Source organism: Lepisosteus oculatus, chromosome 21, assembly GCF_040954835.1.
Source record: "Lepisosteus oculatus isolate fLepOcu1 chromosome 21, fLepOcu1.hap2, whole genome shotgun sequence".
In the NCBI taxonomy this organism is placed as follows: Eukaryota; Metazoa; Chordata; class Actinopteri; order Semionotiformes; family Lepisosteidae; genus Lepisosteus; species Lepisosteus oculatus.
In genome coordinates this window covers 7,394,267-7,410,351 of record NC_090716.1, presented here as the reverse complement: position 1 = coordinate 7,410,351, position 16,085 = coordinate 7,394,267, and the positions used below count along the sequence as shown (strand labels likewise).

Genomic DNA, 16,085 nt, shown 5'->3' with positions numbered 1-16,085 from the left:
CTGCTACTGGCGAAGTTAAACTTCATGAATGAAATGAAACGGAAACATTACAAGGAAATCTGTTAAAAATGCATTCCCAGCACGTTTAATTTTATCTGTGTTCAATTATATATTGTGGTATCCAGGGTCATGCACAATTTCCTGCATAGCTGCAAAGCACCAACAATATTCCTGAAGTCCTATTGGCAAGATGTACTTAACTTGATGCAGTTTTATTAGTTTTCTCCTTCTCTGGGCGGCGGCTTTGTAGAGTTTCTGTTCTGTAAACGAAGCAGTTTAAAAATAACCATTTTCCATCTGCCACTTCAAAAACCATTTCACATTTAAACAGCATTTTTGCTTGACTTTAAACACTTAAGTCTGATTTCCAGTTCTCTCAAAAGTATAGGGACAGCAAAGTCAAAACTTTGGATCCAAACAATTTGGATTTGTCACCGTGATACTAATATGAATAAATACAACATTCTAAATTATTGGGTTATTATATTGGGTTATTCCATGCATGGTTCTAATAAAAGTGGTCAGGCAGAGTGATGTCATGTGACCATAAGCATAGGGATATATTCACTGTACAAGTACATGTCAGAGAGTAAAAGGACAGTATGTATTATGTCACAGTTAAATTATCTTTGATTTTGTGTCTGTGCTAGGAAAGTTGTCCTCCCAACTGAAAATATTCAGGTTTAATTATTCTTTTGAGTGCCAAAATGAAATCCAACATAGTTTAGTGATAGGCAGTGCTAAAGGCATGTTTCCGTGCTCATAAAGATTAGTAGTGTGTGCAATTGAATTTGAAGCCGCTCAACAGTATTTCTTAAACTTCAGATCTAAATTATATTGATGGGCCTTTTCTTCCCTCTGCTGTTTCACTCTGAAAAATCTTCAGCTTCCTTACATTCACATGCTTGAACCTTTTCTTCAGCCATAATCTCTGAAGGCATCTTGAGCCTTCAGTAGATTTTTTAAATGATTCCACTGATTCTCCAGCAGAATTGGGACATCATATGAACATTATTTAATTCCAGTTTTTTCAATATCTATTCCTAGTTCTCATTTTAATTATAGTAAAAGGGAATTGTAATTAGTGGAGAAACTTAGCACATGGTTTATTTTAATCCTAAACAGGCACCTCTTGACGAAAGTAAGTGCTTGCAGGTTGTCTTTCCACTCATTTGGGAACCTGACAGATATGCACAACAGAGGTGTAAATTGTACACTGAGTTATAGTGGGGTTTTTTTTAAAGTTCACAGTGCCATTCCAGATAGCATCTTGCTAATTTAGCTGTTATGACAGGATTGATTAAGGAGGAGGAGCAGTCTTTAATATATACCTTTGTGTGGTGTAGATTATCTGAAAGGTTTAATTGTATAGTTGGCTGAAACAAAAGGCAATTATTTTTTTTAAGGGATAGAACTGCAAATTATTATTTGTTAAACCCTCCCAATTGTGTGTTTTTAATATTTCGGGTATCCTCAACTATTCTCAAGACCAAGGATATAGCACAGGATAGTTAAATAATTCACTTACTTCACATATATTATTTTATGGAACCAAGAGGACATTTAAATATCCTATCAAGCCATGGTGATATAAAAGCTTCAGGAAGCCCTTGCATGTTGGGGGATTATAAAACTAGCAGTTGAGGCTAATGCTCTGTGTTGCGAGTGAAAAGCACCTGTGTAAATGGCTATCGAATTCTGAGTGCTCTAGACGAAGCCTGGCTCAGGCTGTAGGGTACGACCGGTGAGCTCTTTGTCTCATAGCAATAGAACCGGATTGCAGAAATTATTTTAATGATGTGCACAAAGTGGGTCTGTGAATGAGAAGAGGGTATAAAAACAATAGAAAAGACAGAGATGAAAAGGCAAGCCCCGTCAAAAAACTCAGGGCTGGTAGCAGCGGGATGAACAGAGCCAGGATTAGGGTCACAGTACCTGGCAGAACAATAAAGGAATACATTGGCACTCCTGCCTGTGTTATCCCTGACCTTTAGATCAGTCTGTTTTCATGTGGCCGTGCAGTCATACGCTGGACATCTGTATTGTCACGCAAGAATAAAATCTAGGGGTCTGGAGGAGCTCTGCCAGCCCTGCATACAAAGGTAAAAAAATGCATGATGTCAAGGTGAAAAACATTGTTTGCTCTGTCTTGCGTTCACTGTGGTGAACAATTCATGGTTGTGGTCCTTTAGGAAGTTGCTATTTGTGTGAGCTATATTGGTTTTGTGCGATTAGACTGTGTTATATCTGTTGAGTGTAAAATAAGCCTTGACATCAACTATGAACATACATGAACAATTTGGTAGTGGTCTAGAGGTTGCAAAATGCAATTTATAAATACTGACATAAATGTAATAATAAGCAACCTTTATTGTAGGATTGCATATTAATAACAAAACCCTTTTGCTGAGCTGGTAGTCTAAATCTAACCCTACAATGTATTTGCAGATGTTACTTTGTTCCACTTTAAAAAATAGAAATAGAAAAATAGAAAATATATTGACAGCTGGCTTATCCATTTCTAAAGTGCAATTTTCCACTATTTTAATTAATGCGTGATTTATGTACCTACTGTACCTACCCTCACCCTTCCACCAACATAAAACTGTCCTGATTGATCTTTTGTAAACTGTAGTTTCAAGAAGGTAGCTCACAGATCTGTCTGCATGATGTTGGGCAGTTTGAGTGGCTGTTGTGAGAAGAAGTTTTGAGAGGCAAGTGTGTGTTTTCTTTTCATCTGTGCTGGGCCTGGATGTTCATTTTGGCAGTGAGCTGTATAAAATAATAATTGGCCAATTCCAAGAAAAAACAGGCAAAACGTATTTGTGACAAATTCAGTCTTTACCGAAAGCCAGGCTTTCCCTCTTGTTAAACATGTTGAAAATGTAGACCCTCCCAAAAGCCATATGACTGAAAAGGAATGTGGCTTCTAAAGTTTAACACCTGTAATTTTCTGTTTCTTGTAACTGACAGATACCAGAATGAAAGAACAACTTTTTTTGAAGAAGAATTCAGGTTTTACAGGTTATATTATACATGACAAGCACTCCTGTTTCAGTTTTCTTTTAGCCTTTAATTAAACAGGAGTATTCATGGAAATGAGGCTGTGTTTTCACTGCTGTAGACTCCAGTGGAGTGTATTGATCACCATCTGAGCATTGGCAGTAGGAGAGCTTCTTGAACAGTTTCACAACTGCTGTGAAACCAGAGCATTGCACAAGGTCTCACAGTGCAAGAAGACATTATCACTCTCTTGACACTATTGTCCAACTTGCTTTCAAGTCCAAGAGTGGAAATAAAGGCCTCTCAGTGTCTTGATCATGGCAAGGAAGTTGCCAGTCAGGAGGTGAGCTAGCCTGCCTAGTTAATAGCACCTGATTGTTTTTTTGTTTCTTAAAGAAACAGCAGTTTTTTCCTCAAGCTTCAGAGGAAGCTCTTGTGTTACAAGCTAAATGCAATAAAACATGAGAATAGTTTTCTTTCAAATTCAGCCATTCCAAACTTTGTTCTTGAGCATTATTTGTGTACTTTTTTAAAGAAATAATGCTATTCTCTGTTGATTTACAACTGTTTACAAAGTTGCATGATACCTTGTTGATATTTACACTCTTTGCTTCTTCCAGAAAGTTCTTAAAATGACCGTGGTTAAACTGCAGGTTGTATGTTTATATCTCAAATGGAAAAGACGCAAATTTAGAATCCCTCACACTTTAATGTCTTTAGTTTTAGCTTTCTAATACAATCTTCAGTTAATTAGAATTAAGAATTTACATGGTTAAGGGCTGAATGCATTTCTCTTTGAAACTCTTATTACTAGTCTTATGATTACAGCAGTAAATTGTGAAAAGGCACTGCTGTCTGAGACTCCTAATTAAAAAGTACATTTAGATGTATTTTTATTAATCTGAGTTTCAGCATTGTATTAAAGGATATTTATGTAGATTAGATTTCCAGCTACTTTTCTTTATGTAATTATGTATAAGCCGCAAAGTTATAAGTATTGTTTAGACCTTTTTATATGAACCATTCACTTTGTATTTTGCTGACCCAGTATCTGAAGAAGAAACAGTACAGCATCTATTTATATATTTATATAAAATGTTTAAAAAAAAACTCATCACAACACTTTCACTGGACAGTTTTATCTGTTTTACAACAATGTTGCAAAATCAGAAGAGAAACTGATATTTTATTATTATTTTTTTCTTTTCATTTTGTGATTTCTAAAAACAAATCAGTACACCAACTATTTCATAATGTTTTAGCAGCATTTGCCAGCTGTGTGTTCTTCACCTCTTGGTTCCCAGCTGCCGACCCCACAGCCTCACCGCAGGGTCAAATGAGCACATGTTGGCAGACATTTAACACATCCCCCAGCACCCCAGCCCTGTCCAGCGGTTGAGCGCTGGTTGCTCACCGACAGCACTACAAGCCTGTGAGCATCTGGGGAGCGCAGCCAATTAATTACCATTAGTTACGAGCCAATTAATCACTGCCCACACTCCATGCAGTGTGGCTCAGCCTATCGCATGTCAGCACTCGGGGGATCCCAGTCATGTGACCCAGACTCGGACCTGAGATCGCACAGGCCTGTACTCACTGAGCCACTCTTGAGACCCACAGATGTGCACGTTTTGGATGAGGCAGCTTTTCCTTCTGGAGGGAAACGATGGTGCTGTCCATATTTTAAGAGCTTTCACCACCACATTCCTTTCTAAGCCACAAAGATGAAATTCGTAAAGTTATTACGGTTACAGTGGACTGTGACATTGTTCCTCCATTTAAATTTTGATGTGCCTGCACATTGCACACTCCACAATTCAGTAAGTATACATAGAATCCAAAGCAAGTTTGCTTGAATCCTAGAAAATGTTAGCATTTTCAACTGCATCCTTTCTTTGTCTTGTTGGTTTAGCCACTGCTTAAAGGCTGACAAAAGCTTAAAAAACTCCCTCGCTTATTCAAGACCTATAAAAAAGGTTTTATACAGCTGGGCTATGACACTCATAAAATATAGATGAGAGTTTTTTTTCCTGCTTTTTTATTTTCCAAATCCAGTGTATATTGAAAGAAAGGTGGGGGGGGAAGGGAGGTTTGTATCGACGCCTTTTTGAAAATAAAGTTTGATGGCAATAAAGCAGTCTCTGAAAATTCCCTCCTGAGCCGGAGAAATAGAGTTGCCTCACAGTAATTTCATTCCCTAGCACTTGCTCCCGCACTCTTCAATATGGTCTAAGCCAATTGTAGCCAGTGATTTGGTTTTGCGCATTGGCAAAGTACCATGTAAATGGATCTGTGATGTAGTTAGGGGGACTTCAGGATTTTAAAATTGAGAGATGGCTTTCTCTTATTCAATTAGGAAAGGATTATGATACACTACTTTATTTCTCTATAATGTGAAGTAACAAGAAAACTTTTGTGTCTTGCTCTTTCATTTTCATCACGTTCAACAAAAATTGAAAGTCGGACAACAGCAGAATACAGTCGGGTAGATCTTTTCCTGTCCTCTCCCTTTTTTTCCAGTTGTCCCATCTTTTTTTTCCCCAGATTGCCTCATGTAATTACTCTCCCTTCAGCGTCTTTGGGAATTTGTATAATCAAAGACCCTTTTTGCTTCAGTAATTTGGGCAGGGTCACCTCTTGTTCCAGGTGCAGTAATGTACACCCATTAGGCTCATCTTCAGAATTTAATCAAAAGGTTGAGTGTTGAATCTTAAGGGAACATAATCTTTTGGTGAAAACCAAAAAGGATTTGGTACAGTACATATTTAACCACTAATCATCACTGCACCCATCTACAAAGAGTATTACATAGTCTGTATTTTAGAGTTTGATTGACAGCTATTTTATGCTTAAAATATATTTTTAAAACAGAAACTTAATTTTTAGCTGCATCTGATTTAGACTTGTAAATTACCTAAGACCATAAAGGTCAAGAACAATAGGTGACCCATCACTTAATTCAGAAATCTCTTCTTGGCATGTCTGGTGATGATAGCTGACCTACTTGATAGTCCATTCAATCTATTCTACTTTATAGTTTTTGTGTCTTAATTGTTTCAAGGCCCTGGTGTGTTTTTCAGTAAGTTGATATATCAGCAGATACTGTAATATATTGATTGATCGGATAGCCATAACAAAGCTAGCAGAACAGATTTTTATTTTTTAAGCTGTATCTTCTTTTATATGAATAGAAGGAGTCGATCACTGTCAGTAATCCATCACATTTCAAAATAGATCTGTACTGTGGATTCATTTGCCAGTCTCTGTTTCTGTGGATATTATTCATCTTCTCTTTATTTTATGGAGGAATTTGTTTTCAGAAGATGCAAGGAAAATGTATAATTGAAAAGAAAATCCAGAACAGCTAACATATGAACACTTCCCAGATTCCTTACGTTCATACTCAAGTGCAGTTGTCATACTCCTCCTATCAGTTTACAAGAAAATAAGAAAGCTTGCTAACATACGTACTGTATAGTATCATACTTGTAGTATAGTGCATAATCTAAAGCAAATGTATAGAGAAGTGCCTTTCTCTTTTATTATATTTTTTTTTAATGGACAAAATACCTTTTTCAAAAGAGGGGGAAACTAGGTCAACCAAATAATTGAAAAAAAGTTCAGTTGCGACTTTATAGATGTTTCCTTATATTTAGGTTGGCCTAAGTGTTTTATTGCATTTGGGAAGAAGGGTTCAGGATGGTCTCTTGTGGTCAAGCAAGGTTGTAACCTATATCTCTAATCTTTTTTTTGTATTGCAGTGGACTTCTGATTTCTTTATTCTTTTGTGTACAGTGAAAAGACCAATCCTTGTATGATGTGCATCATATGCCTCTGCTACCAGCCAGATGACAGCGCAAGTCTGTAGGTTGAAAGAAAAACGTGCCCAGCAGTGTGCCTATTTTCTTTTCTCCAAAAACAGAGTTAAGAGACAAAAAGACAAGTTCCCCCCCCCCCCCCAAAAAAAAGGCAGAATACAAAGGGAGAAAACCTCCATCTCAGTTTATCAGTGTCTTTGCTGCTCATTGCTGCTTTGCCTTTATCTGCCTTGTTGTATCCTTCTGTCTTTGGCAGTCATCAGCTTCTCTGCTACTATTAAGACAGCTTTCAGCAGTCCCTCGGAGCTCTGGTGTGCAACTTCTCTCAAGCTCCTTCCACCTTCACACACCTATTAAAGAGAGTTTGTACTGAGGACCACAGCTGCAGTCTGTCAAGGCAATAACTATCAGGAACTGCACCCTCTCAGATGGCTGTTAGCTGACAACCTGTCACAACTACATGTACTGTATTTGCTGTATGAAAGACTAGATAGCTCCATTATTGAGTTTGTGCAATAAACACGCTCGAATATGAATAAAGAGAAAACCAGACTTTTTGCTCCCAGATTGTAGATTTTTTAAGGTTTATACATCGTTTTTAAGTTTTACTATGGTACTCACTCTTTCTCTTGGATTAACGATGGTTATCTAAATCCTTTTCTTAAAATGATTATTGCAACAGCAACCCTGAAAATGGTCAAAGACCCTGGGAGAAACCTTCATCTTGATTTTATTCATATTTTATTTTTATGAAGCCTTCAATTAATGTACTCTCAAATATAAATGATAATATTTTACACCTAAAACCTGATGAATGTTTCATGTTATCGTATACAATGCATATGCAGGCAATGTTTGTGTGTTTCAGCCAGGAGAGGGGTTTGGAAAAAAACCTGTTCACAGAGCAAGTACAGCACAGGCAATGTGATTAGGCGTGATCATTGTTTTGGGTTAGAATTTATTATTTTAACTACGTGGAATTGCATTATTATTTCTGCTTCTTGGAAATGCATTTACCTTGAAGTGTTGTAGGACTATAGAACAAGCTACCCAGCCGTTTTTGAAGCTGACATCTTGGCTTTCTTTAAGAAACGGCTGGATGTACTTACATAACACTTGTGTCTTTAGGACTTATTTTAGGCAAGGGTTTTGAATTTTGTTGTTAGCTTTAAATAGGCCGGGTTAGGTTAACGCTGTAAGCAGCCACAGAAAGCACTGCTCCAAATGGCCAAATCCATGTACAGCAGTCAGCCTGCTCTCCAGAGGCATCGCTCTCTCACCACTACTTAGGAGGGCAAGCAGACCATTCTGTCACCAGGCCCATCAATCGCTGGCCTGTGCTCACAGGACAGCCTTTAAAGATGCCTGGTTGCGGGAGTTTGAGCAATGGTTTTTTAATGTGAATTTATATCCCCTGGGAAATGGAGATGAAAGGGGAAAAAGCTAGTGAATTATCCCTGCACACCACATAAGCCACCCTCTGAAAACATTGGCACTTTTGTGATCTTGGAGTTGGAGAGCTGTTTTTCATTCTCTGTGTAAAAAAAAATCACAACTGGTTTCATAATTCCATCCTCCCTTCATATATAGCCTGCGGACATTACTGAAAAGGAATCTACTGGTAATTGAAATAACCCAATTCGAATTATGATTGCTATTACTCACTTAGCAATATGGGCATTTCTTTTTCTTCAGTTTCCCTTGGACAAAGTAAAGCTGTCTTGTCTGTCAGCGGCAGTGCATAAGGATTTGAGTTCTTAAGTCATATTCATTGTACTGAGACATTGTGAAACTAATAAGCCACTAGGCTAGACATCTTGGGAGTAGTTATTATTAAGAATCAAATATTATAATTTTGATTTAATTACTAGTATTTTCTGAAGCTATAGTGTTGAAGCCTCCAGAGTTTGGTGTAGGAAGCACAGTTCAATTGAATCATTTGAAGAGGGGAAGAAAAAGAGCAGCTCACTGTACTTCTGGGGGTCTCAAATGTGCTGGGCTCAGTAGCCCAGAGTCTAACCTTGTAATGTAGTGATCAGCATCTTAGGCCCACCAGGGAGACAGCTCTCCAGGTTCTCCAAGCTGATTTAAATCTTCACTTTACTTGTAAAAACAAACTAAAGCCTGACATTTAATCAATGAATCATTTCATTATAAAATAAAAAGTACAAATGGAACATTAAAATGGTACAACCTCTTAACCTTTAAGGACTGAATATATAAGCATTCAAGATTAATAACTTGAAAAGCTGCCCCATAGGAAGGCTATATGTATAGTATTTACTTTGTTTCCCAAGGACCTTTTCTGAAAGCTTTCTTTCAGAGACTTAGCACAAACTGTTAACACATTCTAGTCATGCAGATGCCAGGAGTTTTAATTATTTAAGCAATGAAGTGGCACTTAAAAAGAGCCTGTTTTGTGTTTTTGGTCTCTTAAAGCAAAAGCGCTCTTTTATTTGACATTTTCTTGTTTTACTGTTCAAAAGGCTATGGATGATCGTGCTGGAAGCAACAGTAGCCATATTTTGAGATCTGCTGGTGTCATTGCTCAGTGAGTTGCTAAACACTTTTTTTTGTTTTGCCTTCCAGGGAGCCTACCATACGAATTTAAAATAGTAATCGCAGGAAACCATGAACTGACGTTTGATAAGGACTTCATGGCTGACCTGGTGAAGCAGGATTACTACCGCTTTCCTTCTGTATCCAAGTTGAAACCGGAGGACTTTGACAATGTACAGTCACTCCTTACAAACTGTTTATATCTACAAGACTCAGAAGTGACAGTCAAAGGATTTCGAATTTATGGGACCCCTTGGTAAGCTATTCATTTTACTGTTCACTTAATTGGGAAATGCAGAGCTTTCCTTTTATTCCTCTCACTTCTCAGTACATCTTGCTGCAGGGGTCGGATGCCTCACTGTGTAGAATACATTACACAGGGCAACAGAGCACACTGGAGTGTAGAATTCTTGGAGGAAACTCCTGGGAAGATCACAACTCTATAATCAAGACCTCCTGCGCTTTGTTTTAGCTTAACATGCATGTTTGTTGTGGAGCTGTTTTATTCTGCATTGACTGTGAACATTATTAGAAATCTTATTTTGATTTGAATCATGTTATTATATTTCTGTTCCTCCCCCTCCTCTCCCTTGGTCAGGAAGTTGCCATCTTACTGTCATCAAAATGGATTTGTTCTCATGAAGTAACATTCATTTTTCAGCTCTGTAACTTAACTATGTTGAGAGTTTGGCTGTGGTCATCTAACAATGACCTTTCTAAAAAAGAATAACACTTATCGTAAACAAATTGAAGATCCAATTCTTTATTGCATCGTGTGTATGTGTGCCAGGTGTTTTACAAGATGTTCTGAATCCTATAGCTAAACATAATGGGAAATTCCATAGGAAACAGATGTGTTGTTACATACTTCCTCTGTATTTTCCTTTTGCAGTGGTTGCATCTAAGGTAACTACAGCTTGAAATAAAAAAAATGTTCAGCACCTTTTTAAGAAATTTCAAATACCCACTCAATTTGGACCCTCTGATCATTACGTTGATGACCTGGATCGCAGTGAAGACCCCTGTACCCACACAAGGGGAGTGAGGAGGTGCACTGTAGGTCCTCCTACCTGAACGCCCATTGAGCTGTTCATCTTTCGATAGGTCACAGGCGCTGAAGCAATGTTGAAGGTGGTTGAAGGAGAGGTTCATTCATCATTGACATCATAGCGAGTCCTGGGTTACTGTTATGTTGAGAGCCAAGAGACGCTGATCTCCACTCTAGCCCTGACTGAAATCAGTCTTTAAAATTGATTTAGTTTTTGTGTTTTTTGAAGGTGACACTTGAAGCATTCCTAATGGATTTAGGTGTAGGCCTGCTGCTTAGCTATTATTTAATTCATCAGCTTTTAAAAGGGAACTGCAGTCCCAATTTCTCAGACTGGCTATTCAATCTCGGTAACAAAAAATAAATTCATTAACAGTATAGAATTAAGCACAAAATTTTGAACTTTGTGAAAATACTGTAAGTCACCATTTTGTTTCAAACCACTGGTCTTGCCACGGGCGAGAGTGAGAGTTCCTACGAACAGTGAGGTGAAGCGGCCCTTCCTGCTCACTAGTCCCTGTATGACTATATGTATGTACAGTATATGATGTATGAGCGAATAAGTACAGGTTGTGCAGCAGACATTTCAGCACAGAAATGTTCCAATGTGATCTGCATGCAAAGTTAACAATTAGTATATGTTGGCTCAATGGTCTTAAAATCGAGAGCAATGATTCTATTGGATTAAAAGAGATGTATTCACAAACCTGCTTGCTTACAATGTGATAAGGTGGCTTCACGTCACCAGTCGTTGCCTTGTACTGAATTGCAGAATATGGCACTGCACATACCTGGAAATGTTGTTTATTTTGTAAATTGGAGGTTTAACAAATTACTGTGTAGAATTTACTTTTATAATGGTTTGAAATGCACTTATCAATGCTGATGCAGTCTAAACCTGAACTATAGAAATATCATTGCAGTTATCCTATATGTTGCTTTATTCTAAATCATACCACGTTGATTTGTGTAGATGCAAACGGATGAAGGAAACAGTTGCCCTGGTGTTGCAATTATTAATCTGTTTTTATTTTAAGTGCTTTTCTGAATACATTTTATGCGTTGGTGAACATTTCATTTTTAAGCTGAAACCGGGTACTTTTACGTCAGCAAAAACAGATTCACAGAGCAGTGTCCCCAAAGTCTATATTTAAAGGTTGCTATTATTGTGAAGCTAGCTGACTAACAAAACAACAAGAAGCAAGGAAAATCCAAAAGGGGCTATTGTTTATTAATTTGGAACACGGTATTGTCTTCTATGGTACTTTGACCTGTGGGCAGCTGAAGGGCTTGACCCTTTGCATGACCTACATGTCCTTTGAAAGGTTTCATTTACTGGACCTCATGGGTGGCCGAGCTGGCTACCTCATGTCTGCTGGATGATTGTGTTCCACTATGCTCCTAAACTGTAGTTTCCACTAGTTTTGAGAGTCAAGGACTAAATAAAGGTACAGCGAAGCAAATGTACATATTTTTGCATTTCTGTATTCGTGTTTGAGAAATGCTCATGTACAAAGTTGGATTTTGGTGGGACAATTTAACGTTGGTAACATAACCACCTCTGTGCAGTCATTGCTTTACTGGCATACAGTAGATGGCCTTTGTGAAAGTAAGTGGTTTCCAATGGTTAAGAATTAATTTATCAGTTTATAAGACACCTTACCCTTTCTAAAGCTTAGGTCAAAATGGTTTAAGTGGCGCATAACACACAAGTATTATCTAGAGGAATTGTTATAAAGTGTTTGACAGTCAAAGGTAAATCCCTTCATACCTTTTTTCTTTCTTAAACACTGTGGTTCATAGGAAAATTGAATCTGAATGCTGTACAAAACGTCAGTTTGATAGGTTATCTGTTCTAAACCTTTTAGATACTGAAATTGTATGTCTTAATTTGCTAAAGGATTATTTAATAAATAAGATTTTCCTCTGCATCTAATGTGCTGTGTCGTGAGGCTACTGGCTCTGAATCTGTGCTGAGTGTGTGAAATCTTTGGGAAAAGAAAAGCACTAAGAAAATGCAAGGAATAAAGGTATAGAGGTGAAATGGTTAAATCTCATCTTACTCACTGCACAATAGCTGATGCATGGATGCCTTCCATTGTTTTAATTTTGTGGGGATTTTTTTTTGGAAGGTGCCAGCAGTTTCTTTTAAATGGCATTTAAATCAGGCAGATTGTCAAGCAGACATTAGCATGTGTTGTGTTCATAGCATATGGTCCAACAGTTGGGTAAGACACAGACAGTGATCTGGTTAGACAAGGGACTGTACCTGGTTAGTTGATCATTATAATATTTTCGATTTACCCTGTTCTAGAACATGGCATAATTGAACTAATCATGAAGACTCATTAATTAGAACATTGTAAAGACTTTTTTTTTTAATTCGGACTAAATGATGCATTAAGGAGCAAACATATTGCTGGCAGTGACGTGTAGCTGTCTGACGCATTTGGAGACACTATAATTCACAAAGCAGTTAAACTGAAATGTAACGTTTTTGTTGCCTCAGGCCTACGGCTGTAATAAACAATGTAGTCATCAGCACTACTGTTTTTTTTTTCCTTTTCTGTTTTAAGCAAAAGGATTCAGTTTGAATGAACTTCAAATGACTTGCAGAACACGAGTTACTGTCATGATGTCATGTGTAGCTGCTGTTCATCCCAGGGCAGGGAAACACTTGAAACAGCAGACCTAGAGTGAGCTGTATGCTCTGCACTGGCTTTATGCAGGAGGGGTTTACTGTATCATGGCCTTGCCAAGCTGTAAACAGCTGCCTTCTCACAAAGGCCTCTCTTCAACCCTCTCTTGAGGGAGGAGGGATGTTATCACTTAGTTTGTTCCTGAGTGCTGAGACGTGCAGTCATTGCTGGGCAAAGTTCATACAATTATGTAATCGAATCCCCTCGTTATTCTGCTGTGCTAAACCGGTCAAGTTCAGGGAATAACTTGGCCGAACCAGACTGACCAAAAGATTCTCATGAGGGCTCATTAACCCTTTACCCACATTACATACAAAGCACATGTGTCCTAGGGGCTGTTAAAGTAGCCTCCTGTTTTCCTTTTGTCGAGGGATGTTAACTAATAGAAATCTGGAGTGTCCACTTTTTTTAAAATAAGCAAAAATAATGTTAATGAGATTAACACCATGGTTTAAGAATAAAGTTTGCAGAGTGGAATATATTCTATGCGTTTTATTTTTTTAGTGTCAAGTTATGACAACATGTACTTTCCAGTTGTGCTTGTATTGAAATTTCGGAACAGTTATGATGATTGTACCTCTGAAACAAATCACTTGTAGAGCGACTACATGTCTATTGTTTGCTTTTGAGCAGAAAGCACAGTGTAATGCTCAGCAGAGCTAAAACAGTGATGATTTGAACCGAGAAGTAAGGAAAAGGACAGAAGTTAATTTCACTCTTAAGATCGCCTGCGATTGCACCAGTTTCTGGCAGAAGGTTGAGTGCACAGGAATTAATAATTCAGTTTGAAAGACCCAGTAGTTACCTTTTCTCACATAAAATAATCCTTAAATAAAGCTTAGTGACTCCTGTTAAAACAGGAGTGTAGAGCAAAAATCTAATCTGCACTGGAGTCTGGTTTGATTTAGGAAACTGGTGGGACTAATGGTTAGAGATGAGTATCATTTTGAATGTTGTCATTCTACAGCATTTTCTAACAAAAACATGATCTGCTATGTTTTTTATCATGTGCCCTTCCAAACTGCAATTGCCAAGTGTGTGGCTCGGCTCTCAAACACAACCCAGGAAGAGCAGAGGTGCAGAGAGGCTTTTTCAGCCCACCTCCCCCATTGGGCCGATCATATCTTAACTCACCGGAGGGGGACACTGCTGATTGGAAGAGAGGTACCATCAGCCAGAAGGGATTTAGAATATCAGAGAAATCCCATCCCTACCCACAGTGTCACTAAGCCTGTTGTGCTTTAGGGTGGTGAATGTATGGAACAAGTCATGTTGTTAAAGCTGATGCACTGGCTTCTTTCAAGGAATCGTTGGATGAGTGACCATGGATCAGTTAGCTACTCTCAGATGGGCCTCATGCACCAGATGGTCTCCTCTAATTTGTAATGGTTCTTATGCTTTGCTGCGTGGAGCACAGTTTCATGAGTTCTGGAACATGGAGCTCAGTCTGTGGTTGGAATCTGAGCTACTCAGGAGCTACTGTCCTTCCTTGGTGTTAAACATTTCTTTGTGTTTGTCTTCATTTTGTCAGAATCCGTCAAAAATTGAGTATAAGAAAACTTTGAATAGGTTTTAAGCCTCTTCTTTAGATGGTTTATTGTTAGTCTGATTTAATTAATGGGGACAAAAAAAAACTGGAAGTGACCAAGATTTGATCTGTATCATAAGAACACTGTATGAAATACCTATGCTTTTCTTGCTGGAACAATATTTTAAACAGAAATGAATGGAAGGGACTTATATGGTTATCAGTCCGTACATTTACAGACGGCATTCAGGAAATGCATACAATATTCTGCAAATTTGTCTCGTGTTTCTTGGAATAACTACTGCAAATGTGTGCCATATATACATGGCATCTTTCACAGTGGGAAAACCTGACAAGCACATAAGTGCCACAATCAAGCATATAGTGTACGAAGCAATCTGTTGTGAAGAATTGGAAATTTGCAAGTTAAGCCCTGTTATTCATTGCACTCCTTATGGCACATCAGTAGCAGCACCTAAAAATGCTTTGCGTGCTACTGTACATCAGTGGAAAATAGAACTAGCAGAACAGATATTCAGTTTGTTTTACTGGCCTAACTACCCTGAAGTATTGATGTCCCCTTACAACCATTTGCTGGTTGTTTTGTTGGTAAGAACAACAAACCTGTAAGAAAAATAAAGATTTTTCAGAAAAGCCTGGCATGGCATGAGCATGCTGTTCAGAATATTTGAAACACAAGTGGAATCCTACTTGCATGCAAGCGTCGCGGCTGGAACATTCACTTCATTTTTTTTTATTTTGCTCATTCTAGTAGTATTTCGGATAATGAAATGCATGATGTTCACATCATATTTCCCTTCTTAATGACCTCTGCTTCAGTAGTAATGAGTGTCATTCTCCCTGGGCCACTGCTGTGTGGCTGAGGAAATGTACAATTCAAGTTCAAGGAAAGCTGAGCGGACCTTTCTCCTCCTTGGGGAATTTGAGCATTGTTTGTTTTCACTCTGCCAGGTCAAAATGACAATGGAATTCCCCGAGTGAAGCAGGCTGCCACTATGAGGTATTCACTTTCTGAAGATCTTGGAAGCTTTCCTCTGTGATGCTAATTATAGCTTCACTCTACCTGCTAACGCCTAAAAGATTTTCTCTCTCCTTTAAGGACTAAAAGATAGTTCTAAATTACTCGCCTTGAATAACATTTTATTGAGTAGGTATGTGCAAAGAGACACTGAGTTGTAGTTGGCCTAGGCACTGGTGTACTGTAGCTGATTTTATGAAGTTTGACCCAACCTTGTTTGGCTGTCAGTAGCTAATTGATCTGAGGAACTTTTCCAGTTGTTTCTTGAACCATGACTGTGTAGCTTGTTCCAGACTCCCTCAATCCCGGTACCTCATGTTATATTATTAAGGTACTTTCCCTTAGCTTCCATTTGTATCCATTTTTCACTGCTGATTTTGAAGAATGCTGT

General features: G+C 38.2%; 1 protein-coding gene across 2 annotated transcripts in view; it reads left to right on the top strand.

Moving 5' to 3' along the window:
* mpped2a (metallophosphoesterase domain containing 2a) overlaps positions 1–16,085 on the top strand; it is a 56,078-nt gene that overhangs the window by 15,605 nt on the left and 24,388 nt on the right. For both annotated transcript variants that reach the window (XM_006642523.3, XM_015338029.2), the window contains exon 4: positions 9,411–9,636. In XM_006642523.3, coding sequence (XP_006642586.1) covers positions 9,411–9,636 — 226 coding nt within the window. The remainder of the gene's footprint in view (positions 1–9,410; positions 9,637–16,085) is intronic.